The following is a 19605-nucleotide window of genomic DNA, read 5'->3' as shown; positions in this document are numbered from 1 at the left end:
CTGATACAATTTTTATCTGAGCGTTTGTCCCAAAATGTACTTGATATTAGTTTCATAAACTGAGACAACTTCTGCAGTTCGTTCAGTGAACTTTTATCATTGAAAGGGCGGATCTTCAAGTCTAAGTGTGTCTGAAACTTACATGAACATTTGAAAAAGTATATGAGAAATACTGTCTATAACAATGGGGATATTTGATCAAGAATAAAAAATGTACAAAATGTCTCCCAAAACTCATTATTAGGGAAAGCTGAAGTATCAAAATGTCTTACCTGAATGTCTCCAGTGCACAGTTTGAGTTCTTTAGTCCATTACAGAGTTCTTGGACCCCAATATCTCCAATACTGTTGTCACTGAGATCCACATTTTTCAGTTTTGAAGATGGTTTGCTGAGGACACATGCCAGTGCTGTACAGCTCCTTTCAGTGAGCCCACAGCTATTGAGCCTTAAGGGGAAAAAAACCACCAGTGACTATAAGCTCAATCAAAAGGACAATGCTGCTGTCTGTATATTAGTGTTGTGCTTCTAAACCAATTAAAAAATCAGACGAAATGTTTCTCCACATATCAGAATTGAAAATGGACACTCAATCAATGGAGGAGTTGTGAAAAGCTGTGGGATCAAAACAGTTCTCAGGGCAACTTTAATGGGAAAATGTGATTAAATTGCAACAAAAGCCCATTTCATTCAAACTTAGTCACATTATACCCTATGCCAATAGTGAGATAATCCACCCCCTCTAGTCAATCACATGTTTATTTGCATTAGAAGATTTTATACGAATTTGAAGTGTTTCTCGTCAGGGTTTATATTCAAATGGTCAAAATGTGCATTAAAAAGTTAGATGGAAACACAGCTAGAGTCATTAACCCCTCCTATCTTGAGAATACAGACTGCCATCATACTTACTGAGCCTTTTTAGATTCCTCCACTACTGGCTGTAGCCTTAGGAAACCTTCATCAGATCTGATGTACTTCTTCAAGTCAAACACATCCAGCTTCTGTTCTGATGTCAGCAGCACAAACACTAGAGCTGACCACTGGGCAGGTGAGAGTTTAGCTCCAGAAAGTGTCCCAGCACTCAGCAACCTCTGGACCTCTTCCACTAAGGAGTGATCATTGAGTTCATTCAGACAGTGGAAGAGGTTGATGACCCTTTCTGATGAAGACCCCTCCCTGATCTTTTCCTTAATGTAACTGATTGTTTCTTCATTGCCCATCTGATTTTGTCCTCTCTGTAGTAGGCCATGTAGGAGAGTCTGGTTAGACTCCAGAGAGAGGCCAAGAAGGAAACGGAGGAATAGGTCAAAGCGTCCATCTTCATGCTCCAAAGCTTTGTCCACAGCACTCTTGTGTAAGATGATCATGGATTCCTCTATTGAAGGAGACACATTCAATATCCTTTTCCAAAGATTAATGGATTTTTCAGGAGCTTTGTGTCTGGATATTATGTCTTTCCCTTTAACTGCCATCATCAAAAAAACATACAAAGCTGCAAGATATTCCTGGACACTTAAATGTACGAAGCAAAAAACCTTTCCTTGATAAAGCCCTGATTCTTCTTGAAAGATCTGGGAGCAGATGCCAGAGCATACTGCTGCCTCTCTGACATCAATGCCAGACTCTCTCAGGTCTTCTTCATAAAAAATCAGATTACCCTTCTCTAACTGTTCATATGCCAACTTTCCAAGACCAAGGATAACTTTCTGGTTCCACTGTGGATCAAGGTCATGCACATTTTCAAACTTTAGGCTCCTCTGTTTGGATTGGAAAATAAGGAAATAGGTATACATCTCTGTCAAAGTCTTTGGAATCTGTCCACCTCCTGAAGAGCCAAGAATCACCGCAAGAACAGTAGCAGCAATCCAGCAGAACACTGGTATGTGGCACATAATGTGGAGGCTCCTTGATAATTTGATGTGAGAGATGACTCTGCTGGCAAGATTCTGATCACTGATCCTCTTCCTGAAGTACTCCTCCTTCTGTGGGTCATTGAACCCTTGTACCTCTGTGACCCGGTCAACACACTCAGGAGGGATTTTATTGGCTGCTGCTGGTCGAGAGGTAATCCAAAGTAAAGCAGAGGGGAGCAGATTACCCTTGATGACATTTGTCAGGAGTACGTCCAATGAGGTGAGCTCTGTCACATCAGCCAAACTTTCATTTTTCTGAAAGTCTAGTTGGAGTCGACATTCATCCAGACCATCACAGATGAACAACACTTTGCACTTCCCTTGGCTGGGAAAAGTTGACTGCTTTATTTCTGTGAAGAAGTGGTGGAGGAGATCCATCAAAGAGAGCTGTTTTTCTCTCATGAGGTTGAGCTCCCTAAACAGTAATGGAAATATGAAGTGGATATCCTGGTTTTCTTTTCCCTCTGCCCAGTCCAGGATGAACTTCTGAACTGAGACGGTTTTACCAATGCCAGCAACTCCTTTTGTGACGACACTTCTGATTGGTTTGTCTTGGCCAGGTAAGGGTTTAAAGATGTCACTGCATTTGATTGATGTCTCCTGTCCAGCTGGTCTCTTGGATCTTGACTCAATCTGTCTGACTTCATGCTCTTCATTTACTTTTCCATATCCTCCCTCTGTGATGTAGACGTCTGTGTAGACCTTGTCTAGAAGAGCAGAGTTTCCTTGCTTGGGTATTCCTTCAAACACACTCTGGAACTTGTTCTTGAAATTTATTTTCAGCTCAGTCTGACAAACTACATCCAGCTCATCTATTTCACAACAAATTTAAACATAATAATGTTTTGTAAGCCACTGACACCAAAATGTACTAATTACTTTGTTGCTTATTGATGCAAATAAATACAAATGCAAGAGAAGGAAGAATTCTTACTTTGTTGCAGTTTGTCAGCAAGATCTTTCAGCTTCATATTCCTAAGGAAGTGCAGTGTCATCTTCAGAGCCCCTTCTCTGACATCACTCTCATCATCCTCTTTTTTCTCAAAGTTCTCTTGGTAATCTGGACTCAGCATCCTCTTGAATCTCTTCAGTTCATTCTTCACAAAGGTGATGATCTTCTCCTCTAACACCTTAAGTACAAATATTTGGTCACACTTTGCATTGCATGAATCTTGTTAAATGGTCATTATGCCATAGAACCATAGTACCAGAACATTTACAGACTGTACTTGTGTTTATCTCAACCTTAATGGTAGCACTTTAGTTAAAAGGTGCCCTAATAAGCATTTTAGAACTCATTCATAAGCACTGAATAATGTGTTTTTTAAGACCTTATATCAGTAATCATCAACTGATAAAATGTTTATAATGGAAGAAATGACACTGTATTGACTTAAATATGACAGCAAGAACTACTCATGTTATCGGTTTATCATAATACACAGTTAATCATCACACATAGTTTATCCATGACACAAGCATCGTTTGTGTCTGTTACGAGTGGGTGGTGATGTGCAGGCCTCAACCGCACGACTCAGAACTCAAACAGTAGAGTGAAGAATAATCGTTTACTAGCAGGGTTCGGTACACAGGTAGGCAGTCCAAGAGTAAGCAAACAAATCCAAACAGGGAATAGGCAGGGGTCAGAAGCACAAGTAAATCAAAGAGAAAGCGCTAATCGCTGGAAACACGAGGCACAACAGAGGAAAAACAATGAACATAACCTACAACGACGAAAAGGCAACGAGAAACAAGAATACCTGGACTATATACACACACAACAGATAACGAGGGACAGGTGAGAACAATCAAGGCGGGGCAGACAAAGACACAGGTGGACTAAACAAGGGGAATTAACAGGACACAGGTGAAACCAATAATACAAACAAACCGGGAGATTGGGAACAGGTGAGGGGTGGAGACACGAACAACAACAAGAGGGCACATGGCATAGACCAGGGGTTCTCAAACTTTTGCAAGCTGGGCCCCCCCAAAGCTGGTTAGGGGTAGTTGGGGCCCCCCCATCCACCCGCGGCCCGCCGCCACCGCCCTCAACTACACCACCATATATAGATAGATAGATAGATAGTGTATTGTTATTGATAGGCCTGACATGTCAAGGTTAGGCTATTGTTATTGTTAGGCCCATACAGACAATTATTATAACTATTTATTTTTATTATTGTTATTATTATTATCAGTAATAGTAGGTATTATTATAATTAATGATTATCGACCAATTATTATTATTGTATTTTTATTATTATCATAATAATAATAAGTGGTATTATTGCTATCATTAGGATACTGTTATTATTATGGGCCTCTTGTGATCTTTACAAAAAAAAGAATGACGAAAGAGGGGAGATGCTTAAGTCTACTGTCACTCTTCAGCTGCTCTTTCATGTCTAGTGACAGCTCATCTGCTGAGCAGAGAAATGGATCCCGAACTCAGGCGAATGAACGGTAGTCCTCTTTGAAATAGGACCCAAACTGATTTCTGATATTCGGCGTGATACAGTGTAATTTGACATAGGAGCTAAACTCAGCACAATACCTATCATTATTCTAAACGTGTTGCGTGGCCGGCAAAATCAGTGTTTCGGCAATTGTATGGGGTTTGCCAAGCTTAGCAATTCTATGAGCAACTACATAAGATGCTCCAGACACTGCTTGGAGATAGTGCTATGCTTGGACATGGTGGTTCGTTGTTGCTGGAGGCCATCACGTTTATGTTTAAAGAAGTCCACAGGCTTCTCTTTCTGACTTTTACGAATCAGAAACTTGTCCATGTTGTGTTTGTTTGCTGATACAGCGTATGAAGTTAATAAAGTTCTAATTTCAACGTCGTGTTCTTGTATGTGTGGTTGTGAACGACTTGCACACGAACAATGGATAAGGCTGTGCTAGGCAATGATTCCTAACCAAACGAACTGTACACAATGTAGACAGGGACAGCACAAAATAGTATTCAAGTGCTGGTGTTTTATTTGTTGCGGTGGATGATCAAAAAATGTAAAGGTAGGCTAGGTGTTAAGGAGAAAAGGGCTAGCTGTAGTTGGAAAAGGTAGCTAGCTAGGCTAGCTCTCGGGGCTACGAGCTTTTCTAAAAGATTGTGGAGCAAATTACTCCTTAGAATAGGCTACGAATAGACCTACTGCAAGTGCAGTAAGGTATTACTAAGGAAGGAGTGAGTCTTTAAAAATACTGTTTATAAAGCAATGAATATCTGAATGATAGAGGAAACAAGAGAAATTGCACAAACTCTGCAAAGTGTCGTCTCAGGGTGAGCGCTTACCTCCATGCCTGCGTTTTGTTTTTATACTCGGAAGCGGAGGTGCTACTCGCGTTGAAATGATAATACTCCGTTTTGATTGGTGGATCAGGAGCAAAACAGTATTTGATTTGTTTGGGTCAGTCCAGCCCCTTGCATTTCGCTACTGAGGGAGCTTTCACTAACCAGTGACAGGTCGGCGGTTTTTTTTTCTTTCTCCGTCTGTGACATCGCGCCCCCCCTGGAGAGTGTTCGCGCCCCCCCAGGGGGGCGCGCCCCCCACTTTGAGAACCACTGGCATAGACAAACAAACATAGGAAAGCACATGGCGGGAACAAGGAAGCACAAGGACTAGACAAGGGAACAAACATGTGACAACACAAGGGAGACAAACGCAGAAACCGAACAAGGACAGAACACAGACCTTACAGTGTCAATATGTTGTTTATGTTATGGAAGATGTTATGTCACCTAGTGAATACTGACATATGCTCTTCATAAACACATACAGTATGTTGCTTTTTAAACATGTTTTAAATGTTTATGAAAGTGATTTAAAATCCTCATTTAGTTACCCTTCAACTAAAGTGTTATTGTGCAAAGTATCAATATGCTACTACTTAATGATACTCAGCATGATCAATTATACAACACTGCTCTTTTGTAGTGTTGCTACAATGTTAGAAGGCATCTGTAGAAAAGTGATGCAGCTTTTCACTTAGTTCACTCTTCACTGGGATTTATCTAGACTATGATGTAGCAGTAGCCATTGGGTTTACTGTGAGATAAGTTTGCTTTAACTGCTGTTTCTACTCTACAGATTGACTTGTAGTAGAGACATGCTGTAGCAGTAGCCGTTGGGTTTACTGAGATAAGTCTGCTTTAACTGCTGTTTCTACTCTACAGATTGACTTGTAGTAGAGACATGCTGCCTGAATGTACAGGCCTGATTCTAGTCAGGTGAATCTTGGGAGGAAGTAATGAGATTCAAAAGCATTACAAGGTAGTACATGTGCATGCATGAAGTCCATCAATAGTATAGAATATTTAAAATAATCTAAGCAAATAACTTTGGAGAATGGCTTAGCCCTTCTGATAGGGAAAGGATAAAGAGCCTTATGTGAGCCATGACATTCATTGTTCATTATTGATAAGTATGTCTGTGTTTGCTGCAAATTAACTGTATTCTTTATCATTATTGATGAGTATGTGTGTGTTTGCTGCAGATGAACTGTATTCTTTATCATTATTGATAAGTATGTCTGTGTTTGCTGCAAATTAACTGTATTCTTTATCATTATTGATGAGTATGTCTGTGTTTGCTGCAAATTAACTGTATTCTTTATCATTATTGATGAGTATGTGTGTGTTTGCTGCAGATGAACTGTATTCATTATCATTATTGATGAGTATGTCTGTGTTTGCTGCAAATTAACTGTATTCATTATCATTATTGATGAGTATGTCTGTGTTTGCTGCATATGAACTGTATTCATTATCATTATTGATGAGTGTCTGTGTTTGCTGCATATGAACTGTATTCATTATCATTATTGATGAGTGTCTGTGTTTGCTGCATATGAACTGTATTCATTATCATTATTGATGAGTATGTCTGTGTTTGCTGCATATGAACTGTATTCATTATCATTATTGATGAGTATGTCTGTGTTTGCTGCATTATGAACTGTATTCTTTCCCCCAGCATGCTCTCTTGTGTGTACTTGTCTCTATTCCTGTGAACTAACAGCTACAGTCCTACACATCCACTGCAGTCTGATATTCCCCATCACTTTAGTTATGATCAGTATTGTCAACTCTGGGCATATTCAGTATAACAGTACTGCATCCAAACCTGGAATATGTGTTTCAGGTCCTCCTGTTGAGACTTGGTAAACGGGTCACTGACAGCATCTGGGTCCCATTCCTGCATCTGGCCTCTGTGTATAAAGCATTGAGTGGATAACAGCATTATCAATCAATCAATTCAATCTTATATAGCGCTTCTCTATATACCCAAAGTCGCTTTACAGAGTCCAGTAATCATTCACACACAGTCATACCGGTGGTGGTAAGCTACCTCAGTAGCCACAGCTGCCCTGGGGGCAGACTGACAGACTGCCCCTCCGACCACCACCAACATTCATTCATATTCATACGATGCAATGCATGTCTTTATGATGGTGGGGAAACCGGAGTACCCGGAGTAAACCCACAAAGGCACGGGGAGAACATGCAAACTCCACACAGAAAGGACCTGGAACGACCTGGAACAACCGGGATTCGAACCCAGGGCCTTCTTGCTGTGAGGCGACAGTGCTAACCACTGAGCCACCGTGCTGCCCAAGCCTGAAAGTGGGATACATTAGGTGTACAACAAGCCCCATGTTAATTCAGTGCTGCTGTGCATAGTGTCTTGTTTAAAAATGTAATTGTATGAGTCTCTCAATATTCTATGTGCTGATTAATTTAACCCTAGAATCCATAATGTTGAATGGAGTTGGCACATTCTACACAACACATTTACAGGCCTGTATCTACACAACACATTTACAGGCTGATAGGCTTCTATTCTATAATTCTTGCCTTCACCCCTCTATCAAGTGTCCATATGGCAAGGGGTGTCTGATAGGCTTCTATTGTATAATTCTTGCCTTCGCCTCTCTATCCAGTGGTGTCCAAGTACTTCTGTGATACAGCAAACAAGATCCAGCTTAGGTCATCAACATGAGTGTAAATGAAAGAATGCCTTAATCATTTTTCTGTAGGTGTGAGTGAGCCATCATACATGTTTATTTGATTGGATTTACCTTGATGCATCAGTGTAATCTGCATTCTGGAAGTCGATCATGCGCTCCACTGACCGGTCACTCTTCATGGACACACAAGTGGGCGCAGGTGATGGAGGTCCCTCCTCATGGATGAGGCTCCTGTATAGAACATTATGAATTCACACAGTTTATACCAAATGTGTGTTTTAAATGTGTGTTTCAAATGTGTGTTTCAAATGTGTGGTATTAATGTGTGTTTCAAATGTGTGTTTCAAATGTTTGTTTAAAATGTGTGTTTCAAATGTGTGTTTTAAATGTATGTTTCAAATGTGTGGTATTAATGTGCATTTCAAATGTGTGTTTTAAATGTGTGTTTCAAATGTGTGGTATTAATGTGCATTTCAAATGTGTGTTTTAAATGTGTGTTTCAAATGTGTGTTTTGATTGTGTGTTTCAAATGTGTGTTTCAAATGTTTGTTTCAAATGTGTTTTCAAATGTGTGTTTCAAATGTGTGTTTCAAATATTTGTTTCAAATGTGTGGTATTAATGTGCGTTTCAAATGTGTGTTTTAAATGTGTGTTTCAAATGTGTGTTTCCAATGTGTGTTTCAAATGTGTGTTTTAAATGTGTGTTTCAAATGTTTGTTTCAAATGTGTGATATTAATGTGCGTTTCAAATGTGTTTTAAATGTGTGTTTCAAATGTGTGTTTCCAATGTGTGTTTCAAATGTGTGTTTTAAATGTGTTTTCAAATGTGTGTTTCAAATGTGTGTTTCAAATGTCTGTTTTTAATGTGTGTTTCAAATGTGTGTTTCAAATGTGTGTTTCAAATGTTTGTTTAAAATGTGTGTTTTAAATGTGTGTTTCAAATGTTTGTTTCAAATGTGTGATATTAATGTGCGTTTCAAATGTGTTTTAAATGTGTGTTTCAAATGTGTGTTTCCAATGTGTGTTTCAAATGTGTGTTTTAAATGTGTTTTCAAATGTGTGTTTCAAATGTGTGTTTCAAATGTCTGTTTTTAATGTGTGTTTCAAATGTGTGTTTCAAATGTGTGTTTCAAATGTTTGTTTAAAATGTGTGTTTCAAATGTGTGTTTTAAATGTATGTTTCAAATGTGTGGTATTAATGTGCATTTCAAATGTGTGTTTTAAATGTGTGTTTTGATTGTGTGTTTCAAATGTCTGTTTTTAATGTGTGTTTCAAATGTGTGTTTCAAATGTGTGTTTTAAATAAGGCAAGGGGTGTGTGATAGGCTTCTATTGTATAATTATTGCCTTCGCCCCTCTATCAAGTGTCCAAGTACTTTTGTGATACAGCAAGCAAGACCCAGCTTAGGTCATCAACATGAGTGTAAATGAAAGAATGCCTTAATCATTGTTCTGTAGGTGTGAGTGAGCCATCATACATGTTTATTTGATTGGATTTACCTTGATGCATCAGTGTAATCTGCATTCTGGAAGTCGATCATGCGATCCACTGACCGGTCACTCTTCATGGACACACAAGTGGGCACAGGTGATGGAGGTCTCTCCTGATGGATGAGGGTCCTGTATAGAACATTATGAATTCACACAGTTTATATCAAATGTTTGTCTAAAATGTGTGTTTCAAATGTGTGTTTTAATTGTGTGTTTCAAATGTGTGTTTTAAATGTTTGTTTTAAATGTTTGTTTCAAATGTGTGGTATTGATGTGCCTTTTAAATGTGTGTTTTAAATGTGTGTTTCAAATGTGTGTTTTTAATTTGTGTTTCAAATGTGTGTTTTAAATGTGTGTTCCTGTGCTCAGTCCACTTTCCAGGGTTTACCTGAACTATATGTGTCTTTGGATACAAGGGAGAGTATTCTTTACCTGAACTATATGTCTCTATGGATAAAAGAGAGAGTATGCTTTACCTGAACTATATGTCTCTATGGATAAAAGCGTCTCCTAAATGAATAACTGCGATGTGCGTTTGGAACTGTTATCTAAATATGTCAACTAAACATTAATTGTCTTCTATTGTCACTGGAAAAGCAAAATAAGTGAAAAGAGAGAATGGCAGTCATTGTGGAAGAACTTCCCTTTTTAAAGGAGGGATTTAGATTTGAAAGCATTGAGCTGGTCTGCTGTGTTAGTCTGGCTATGACCTCTCAGGGGGATTAGAGTTTAGAAATGAGAATCTAGGCACCAATCATGGAACAGTGAGGAGTGGTTTTGATGATGGCAACTCATTTGATGGCATGTCCCTGTGTTAGAAGAACACACTGCATGTTCACCAACTTGATAATGTGTTATATGGATGACACTGAAAATCACACAGGCCTCTGTTGAGGTACAGACTGTTATGCTCAATCTTTCTCCCGTATTCTGTCATCTTAATGAAATGTCTCTAATTAGTTAGCCTTGTGCCTGGGAGCTGACTTTAAAGTGAGCAGGCTTTAAAAAACAGTTCTTACTGTTGTAAGTTCTACTGAAAAGAGGTGAATCCAAAATGCCCTGTAACTATTATGACTATTCAGCGTTTAGAGTTTACACCCGCACATGTGTACACACACACACACACACACACACACTCACACACTCACACACTCAGTCACATACACACTCACACACCAGTCTACAACTTGCACTTCAGCAGTTACATTTCTGCACTTCTTTTTCCTTTCTAGGTCGTTTTTTTCTAATTCTTATGTAAAGTAGTATTTATTGTTACACCATGTTCTTTATTGCTCTTAGCTTGACTGTTCTCTCCATTGTACGTCGCTTTGGACAAAAGCGTCTGCTAAATGACTAAATGTAAATGTAAATGTAAATGTCTACAAATGAATATCACTGCAGTTGTATCAAAGTTACCTTGAAGAGGATTCCTTCACCTTCCCTCCTTCTGAAAGACTTGTTTTGGCTGCTGTTTCCTCCATCCTTACGGGAGGGCTGGTATCGTAAAACCCTCACTGTTGATCATCTAATCTGGCATCATTCATCATCTCAGACCAAGCGTACTGAAGAAGGTACCAGAGTAAAGGGTTTGGTGAGATTGTCATCTTTCTCCATCCAGTAGCATTAGCAGTAGCAGCAGTAGCATACAGTTTCAATACAATAACATTCTTATAACTTCCACATGCATTCATATACTATGTTTATGTGAAAAAGGGTTATAACTTCATTTATAACTATAAATAACTTCACATGCATTCATATACTATGTTTATGTGAAAAAGGCTTATAACTTCCACATGCATTCGTATACTATGTTTATGTGAAAAAGTGGCCAAAAGCTCAGAAGCAATTGTAGCTCAAACTGGACAGTCTTGAGGCTGTCTACTAATACTCTTCAGAGCCTTAACTTTGCCTACACTGGTAACTGTAATACACCACCAACCACTCTTCAGACCCTTCAACTTTGCCTACACTGGTAACTGTTAGACACCACCCTCTCTTCAGACCCTTCAACTTTGCCTACACTGGTAACTGTAATAAACCACCACCCACTCTTCAGACCCTTCAACTACACTGGTAACTGTTATACTTTGTCCCAAACATTTAAGACTGTCTAATATCTGATATGTTGTTACTGCTTACTTGTGGGAGTCTCTGTTAAGTGTATACCTCTGTATATCTCTGACGTTTCCATGTTCAGTTAGTTATGAGAAGTTAAGCCAGTTAAGTAAGTTGCAGATGACCACCGGAAACCCATCAGAAAGAAAAGCTCTTTCCCAGTCCTTCGACAGAAACACTTGGCTGATGTTTCTATAGTTTATTATCTTGCCTGTAACCCGGAACACCTCACCTACATGTAGCCTTACTCAGAGCTTACTGGTAACAACTGACAGTAAAGATCATCATTAAATAAAGGTATCATTAAATACCAGCCGTATGCACCTGCTACCTTTGAAATAACCCATGTCTCACACTGAAAGCCTTTCATCCGTACCCATCTCAGTCATAAATTGTCGTGAGGTACTGACTGAAACTGAATTTTGAGATTTTCTATCATTGAGTTTGAATTTCAAAGACTGCCTGAGTGATGCCATGCGTGCACCAACCTGTGGACACCCTTTCCATCTTTAAATCCAGACTAAAGACTTTCCTCTTAGTCATGAATAATGCATCACAACCCGGCACCTGTCACAACATTCTTCACACTTCTTGTCAGCCATGTTGTTGTGTTTAGCAGCAGTGGGCTACAGACAGCCATGTTGTTGTGTTTAGCAGCAGTGGGCTACAGACAGCCATGTTGTTGTGTTTAGCAACAGTGGGCTACAGACAGCCATGTTGTTCTGTGTAGGAGGTCCTTTACGGATCCCGGGTACAGCATGCAGCACGTGTTGTATGCGGTATGAGTTGCAGCTGTCACCAGCCATTGTTGTATCCTGCCACCCTTGCTATCCTTGTAGAACTAAAATGCTCATGCACCATGCCAGCCAACCATAACCAAACATGACTCATCAAAACTAACCATGAACACAATTCCCATCCACCATACACAGCCTCTTCCTCCCACTCTTCGTCTCCTTCTATATCACATCATGCTAAGATATTAATACTGATATTACCTGCCATATTACATACTGTTAATTGTTTATCTAAATTCATGTTTACTAACCAAGCTCTCTTGTATCTCTTACAGCAGTGTTTCCCAATCTTTTTACAGTTCCGTACCCCTTCAGACATTCAACCTCCAGCTACGTACCCCCCCCCCCTCGCATAAATATATATTTGTTTTCATGTTTGTAAGGCCCCCCACCCCCCACCCCCAAAACACACACACACACTCACCACAAGTTAATGAGAAGGGTGTGCTTGAGAGGATGCACATAACTGCAATGTCTGGCTGAATTTGAGAAAGTCTTAAATCGTTTTCCACACAGTCTGTGCCTGTCAGAGCTGAGAACCCACTCTGGTGGCAAAGGGCATCAAAGTCTTTTCACTGAGGTGCGTTGTTATGTCGCGTTTGACAATGTCTGTCACACCGAGTTGATTTGCACACAAAAAAGCTAGTAGCTTGGCTAGCAACAACTGTCCTGAGAGCAGACTATGGGCCTTTACATCTAAGAGATCAGACTATGGGCCTTTACGTCTAAGAGAGCAGACTATGGGCCTTTATGTCTAAGAGAGCAGACTATGGGCCTTTACGTCTAAGAGAGCAGACTATGGGCCTTTACGTCTAAGAGAGCAGACTATGGGCCTTTACGTCTAAGAGGAAGAGAGCAGACTATGGCCCTTTACGTCTAAGAGGAAGAGAGCAGACTATGGGCCTTTACGTCTAACAGAGCAGACTATGGGCCTTTACGTCTCAGAGGAAGAGAGCAGACTATGGGCCTTTACGTCTAAGAGGAAGAGAGCAGACTATGGGCCTTTACGTCTAAGAGGTCAGACTATGGGCCTTTACATCTAAGAGAGCAGACTATGGGCCTTTACGTCTAAGAGAGCAGACTATGGGCCTTTACGTCTAAGAGAGCAGACTATGGGCCTTTACATCTAAGAGGAAGAGAGCAGACTATGGGCCTTTACGTCTAAGAGAGCAGACTATGGGCCTTTACGTCTAAGAGGAAGAGAGCAGACTATGGGCCTTTACGTCTAAGAGGAAGAGAGCAGACTATGGACCTTTACGTCTAAGAGAACAGACTATGGGCCTTTACGTCTAAGAGAGCAGACTATGGGCCTTTACGTCTAAGAGAGCAGACTATGGGCCTTTACGTCTAAGAGGAAGAGAGCAGACTATGGGCCTTTACATCTAAGAGATCAGACTATGGGCCTTTACGTCTAAGGGGAAGAGAGCAGACTATGGGCCTTTACGTCTAAGATAACAGACTATGGGCCTTTACGTCTAAGAGAGCAGACTATGGGCCTTTACGTCTAAGAGGAAGAGAGCAGACTATGGGCCTTTACGTCTAAGAGAGCAGACTATGGGCCTTTACATCTAAGAGGAAGAGAGCAGACTATGGGCCTTTACGTCTAAGAGAGCAGACTATGGACCTTTACGTCTAAGAGAGCAGACTATTTCATATTCATGTTTACTAATACTAACCAAGCTCTCTTGTACCTCTTACAGCGTGACCTTTGCCTACAAATGGCGACAATGTGCAAACATTGTTCTTCATCACCATGATCATTAAGTACATTCCTCATCACCATGGTCATTAAGTACATTCTTCATCACCATGATCATTCAGTACATACAGTACGTGCATTTTAGGCCAACAAGCTAGGCCCACTCACTCTCTTTCTTCCCCTCCTAATCTAGACTGTCTCTGCTGTGAGATGCTGCTGTAGTCTCTTCACCTGATCTAAACACACACACACACACACACACACACACACACACACACACACACACACACACACACACACACACACACACACACACTCCTAGTCTAGACTGTCTCCGCTGTGGGATGTTGCTGTAGTCTCTCTACCTGATGTACTTGCAGAAACCCTCTGCCTACACCTACCCACCCCCACCACACTGCCCCCCTACACCTACCCACCCCCACCACACTGCCCCCCTACACCTATCCACCCCCACCACACTGTCATGCATTAATTCTACCCCACTCATGATATATCTACATACTCTGTGCTAGCTTATTTACACATAATGTAAATAGTTGACATAGTTTTCTGTTTCACTGCTCTTCTCTATAGTAACCTTATGAGCACACTGTGTTCTAAGCTGTTCTAAAATGCTTGAATCCTCTCTCCCCATTTTATCTAATATTAATTTTATATGCATCATGTATATACCATCTTTAAGTACGTATGTATACTTTATTTATGCTGCCATATGGTAGCATGCTTACCCTGATATGTTTATGAATTAATCTGCCATGCTTCTGATTCTCCCCCTCCCTCACTCCTCCCTTCCCTTATGCCCATTAATAGGATGTGTACACAGTTAGAACCATTTGTATGTCATTGCCTTAATATCTTACAATACTCATGGAATGAATCTCATTTTCAGTCCTGTGTGTCACTCCCTCCAGACTGTGTGGCTACCAGTCAAAATATATAGATTTTTTTTTGGTTCGTTTGTTTAATGCAGACTCATCCTACTCAGGCCAGATACGCTGCTTTTGTGCTCAAAGGTTGATCTGGCGTAATGGGTCTCCATCAGTAATGCCATTAGCATTTCCTTTCCTTTACTACTTCTCAAATGTTACACAACCACTGGCAGTAGAACATCACATATTTAAAACGGCTTAAGAGTTCGATACACAGGTCTACACCCTTACTTATCAGTCTGCGTTACCGAAACAACTTTCTTTACTCTCTCGCTCTCACACATGTAATACAGCCCCATACAAACATCCCCTGAACAAACGCATGACTGGACAAATGTAGCTTTTATTTCTTCCCTTTCTGATGAGGTTGGAAATGTATTATTCTTCCGATGGCTCCAGAAAAGAAATAGTTCAGGCAGCAATAAAGACGAATGACACTGACATCTTTGTCTCTCATTTAGCATGGGGGGAAATGTTACATTCAGTAATCATTTTAAAAGCATTACATTCTTGTATTGTCAAGTTGTCAATAGTAGCGCGAGTTGTTACATTTTGACAGTTGTTATATTGTGGTATTTATTGTGTGTGTTTTTTCCATTATACTGTTCTCAATTATCCAAGATCGTATTTTAAAAAAAATACTCCACGTGCCTTGTTTAATAGTTTCCTATAACAAGACATCCCTTAAAGAACTGTTCTGAAAGTTGCGCTCCCGGTAAACGTAAAGTGAAGTTCAGAAACTCACCCTTTAGCGTAGTTCGATTTTCTTCTGCGCCATTCCACGAGGCAGACACAATTTCCTCTTCTGGAGAAATCGCTTGATTAACTAATCAACTTATTCCAAATTTCCTAGCACGAAATAGTTCATAACGTTTTACTGTCCAACTACTTTACGCTCGTGGTGTAATAGCTGGTTTGCCCTGAAAAATATCTTTGGGTATTTCAGAATATACACTTCTGCTCACAGCACGGACGTCACTTCGGTTTATTTTCACTTTCGCCCCCCGTGTGACGTTAGGTGGATCTGCATATTCCGAGTGTGTGGTGCACGCAGGGCATTCAACAACCTCTCCTGTGTATTAATCAAACCATCTTGAAAATGAACCAATATAATAATGAAAAGTTAACCATTTTGAATCGGGACATTCGTATGGAACAGCCAGCCTGTTAGTTTACAAACAAGGCTCTTTCGGTCAGAAATCTAGTAATCTTTTTAGACCACCCAGCGTCTCTGCCTTGGTCTCACCAGTTCCATCGAGGTCTGCTTGAATATTTAGGATCATTGCCTTGCTGCACGTCTCCTTGTCATGGTACCTTCAAGTAGTTTAAAGTGCATGTGAAGTACAATACTAACGTGTTGGAAGTGTACTTGTGGTGGAAATGAATCTATAATTTCATTGGTGAGAGGAAAAATAAAGATCTGATGAAACATTCTCATCTTTATGTTTATGTGTTTATGAGAATAACAGAGTTAAGAGTCTGGAATAGTTCAGAGGTCTGACAAAAAACAAAGATTGCTATATTTATGATCTACGTGCAAACAGGCACATGCACATTCTGAGTTTGCCAAAACTGTCTGATAAAGATCTATCTTTCATAACGGAAGCAAACATCTGGTGGTTAGCTACTTCCTGGCGCAACAGTTTGCTGTTCCAGTTAAAAGAGGAAGTGGTACATTGTCACACTTGCAAAAGCACAAAGCGTTCAGAGACAGACAACACAGAGTTCACTTAAGACAGAAAACTAACAATGAAAATCTCATAACAATAAAGAAATACATGTGTCATTACATACTTCTATTCTGCACTTAAATACACTTTTATTTTGTAGTATAAACAGTGACAAAAACATTTAAAATACACGTCTTCTACTGTACGTCACAGTGTAATAACTTAATACGTAAAGGAGTCATTGTTGATATGGTGCCTTGGGGTCTTAATGAAATGTGTGTGACATACTTTGGTCAAAATACCACAAGGATCAAGTAAAACAGCACCCTTTTTACCCTGTCTAAAACAGCCCTGTTCAGAGCGACCTGTTTTGAGTGCCTGTTCCTTTAAATGCTAATGGGCCAGCTGTACATTGGCTGAGGTCATACAGCCTTGCTGGTTGTGATGAGGACAACCCAATGCTAGTGACTCAAGTATGTTAATACAGTGTGTTCATGTACGAGTATGTAACGCATACAGTGTGTTTATATAAGTTACTGCTTGTTTCTGGTGTTTAAGTACATGCAAAAAACACAAAGCTCATTAAAATGTCACAAGTAAAAAACACTTTTGACCATTTATTAAGGTAAACATTGTTTTCTCATTAAATCGTTGCATTTGGTGACCTATGGCTTTAATAGTAACACAACATTCAAATACACTTTACCTGTAATGTTTTTTTTTAAGATATATTTTTGGGCTTGCTGCCTCTAATCAGATAGTGTTGCGAAGGACTGATGGTTTGCCCCTTAGACTCACATGCATGTGAACAGCCCTTTCACTGCTGCTGGGTCATCCCGTTAGTGCATGCACCCCTTATGGCTCCGCTCAAAGTGGCATAAGGACATGTTTAACAATAACCTGTGCTGTTTAGCAGTTGGAATGTGATGGGCTACGTGAGTAATTTAGGAAGTAGTGTCACTTTAGTAATGTGAGAAACCTTTGCTATTGAATATTGCTATTATTAATGTGAGGTTGTCACTAGCCTTATATTGGGAGATGTCTAGTAGCATGATTAGTAAGTATCTCTGTTGTATTCTGTTTCTTTTGCAGAACCACACACACAAACATAACCTAACCACACACACACACACGCACAAATACATCTACTTCAATACAAACAACCTGTATTCATTCCATTCATCTCAACTTTGTAATAAACCTCAACTTTGGATTGTACATCATCTCAGGCATTTTAATCAGATGCACCACAGTGGCTTCCAAGCATTTCTGACCAGACAACATAGTCTCCATAACAGATAGGGTAACTCAACACTACTGATATCATGGGGGTATAATCTTGTCTGAGGGGGTATGAATTGGCCTAGGCCATAATATACCCGGGGTATAATCTAGCCTAGGCCCCTTTAACCCCAGGTATAGTTCGGACCGGGGGTATACTATGGCCTGTTACACCGGGTCCCCGTGGGTGTTCAAGCCCGTTCATGGTCGGGGCTGCTGCTTGCGCCACAGCTCCCCCTGTTGTCACTTTTTAGATCTCTTTCCTGTTACACGTGTATTTGTGCCAAGTGTGAAAAAATGCCTACAGAGCCCCGAAAAAGTCTGCTGCAGGGAGATACCAGCTTTTTGCGAAATGACATTGTTATTATGCAGTCATCATCTGTTTTATAATCCATGTCACTTACTCTTTCAAATATTTAAAGTTACAAGACTACTGCAGCTTCAGAACCAAACTACCTGCATGGTTGATCATCCTGGCCTTGAACCCTTCTGCTTGCATGTGTTCTCACTACAGAATGCATTCGACATCTAAGAGAGCAGACTATGGGCCTTTACAGCTAAGAGAGCAGACTATGGGCCTTTACGTCTAAGAGGAAGAGAGCAGACTATGGGCCTTTACGTCTAAGGGGAAGAGAGCAGACTATGGGCCTTCACGTCTAAGAGAACAGACTATGGGCCTTTACATCTAAGAGGAAGAGAGCAGACTATGGGCCTTTACGTCTAAGAGAGCAGACTATGGACCTTTACGTCTAAGAGAGCAGACTATTTCATATTCATGTTTACTAATACTAACCAAGCTCTCTTGTACCTCTTACAGCGTGACCTTTGCCTACAAATGGCGACAATGTGCAAACATTGTTCTTCATCACCATGATCATTAAGTACATTCCTCATCACCATGATCATTAAGTACATTCTTCATCACCATGATCATTCAGTACATACAGTACGTGCATTTTAGGCCAACAAGCTAGGCCCACTCACTCTCTTTCTTCCCCTCCTAATCTAGACTGTCTCTGCTGTGAGATGCTGCTGTAGTCTCTTCACCTGATCTAAACACACACACACACACACACACACACACACACACACACACACACACACACACACACACACACACACACACACACACACACACACACACACACTCCTAGTCTAGACTGTCTCCGCTGTGGGATGTTGCTGTAGTCTCTCTACCTGATGTACTTGCAGAAACCCTCTGCCTACACCTACCCACCCCCACCACACTGCCCCCCTACACCTACCCATCCCCACCACACTGCCCCCCTACACCTACCCACCCCCACCACACTGCCCCCCTACACCTATCCACCCCCACCATACTGTCATGCATTAATTCTACCCCACTCATGATATATCTACATACTCTGTGCTAGCTTATTTACACATAATGTAAATAGTTGACATAGTTTTCTGTTTCACTGCTCTTCTCTATAGTAACCTTATGAGCACACTGTGTTCTAAGCTGTTCTAAAATGCTTGAATCCTCTCTCCCCATTTTATCTAATATTAATTTTATATGCATCATGTATATACCATCTTTAAGTACGTATGTATACTTTATTTATGCTGCCATATGGTAGCATGCTTACCCTGATATGTTTATGAATTAATCTGCCATGCTTCTGATTCTCCCCCTCCCTCACTCCTCCCTTCCCTTATGCCCATTAATAGGATGTGTACACAGTTAG

General features: G+C 40.4%; 1 protein-coding gene across 2 annotated transcripts; it reads right to left on the bottom strand.

The window, feature by feature from the left end:
- Positions 1 to 495: 495 nt before the first annotated feature.
- LOC122130390 (protein NLRC3-like) lies at positions 496 to 10935 on the bottom strand. 2 transcript variants are annotated; one of them, XM_042705124.1, is made up of 5 exons: positions 10795 to 10935; positions 9388 to 9507; positions 7044 to 7128; positions 2849 to 3044; positions 496 to 2726 (listed from the first exon to the last, which is right to left on the bottom strand). In XM_042705124.1, the coding sequence occupies exons 1-5, from the start codon at positions 10857 to 10859 to the stop codon at positions 907 to 909; spliced, it is 2286 nt and encodes a 761-aa protein (XP_042561058.1). In that variant the 5' UTR covers positions 10860 to 10935; the 3' UTR covers positions 496 to 906. The 2 variants fall into 2 exon arrangements, with proteins under 2 accessions (XP_042561058.1, XP_042561059.1); XM_042705125.1 differs by lacking the exon at positions 9388 to 9507 and having other exon boundaries at positions 497 to 2726.
- Between the last annotated feature and the right edge of the window lie 8670 nt (positions 10936 to 19605).

This window comes from Clupea harengus, unplaced genomic scaffold, assembly GCF_900700415.2.
Source record: "Clupea harengus unplaced genomic scaffold, Ch_v2.0.2, whole genome shotgun sequence".
In the NCBI taxonomy this organism is placed as follows: Eukaryota; Metazoa; Chordata; class Actinopteri; order Clupeiformes; family Clupeidae; genus Clupea; species Clupea harengus.
Note: the sequence above shows the minus strand (reverse complement) of the source record. Positions and strands in the feature narration are given on the sequence as shown.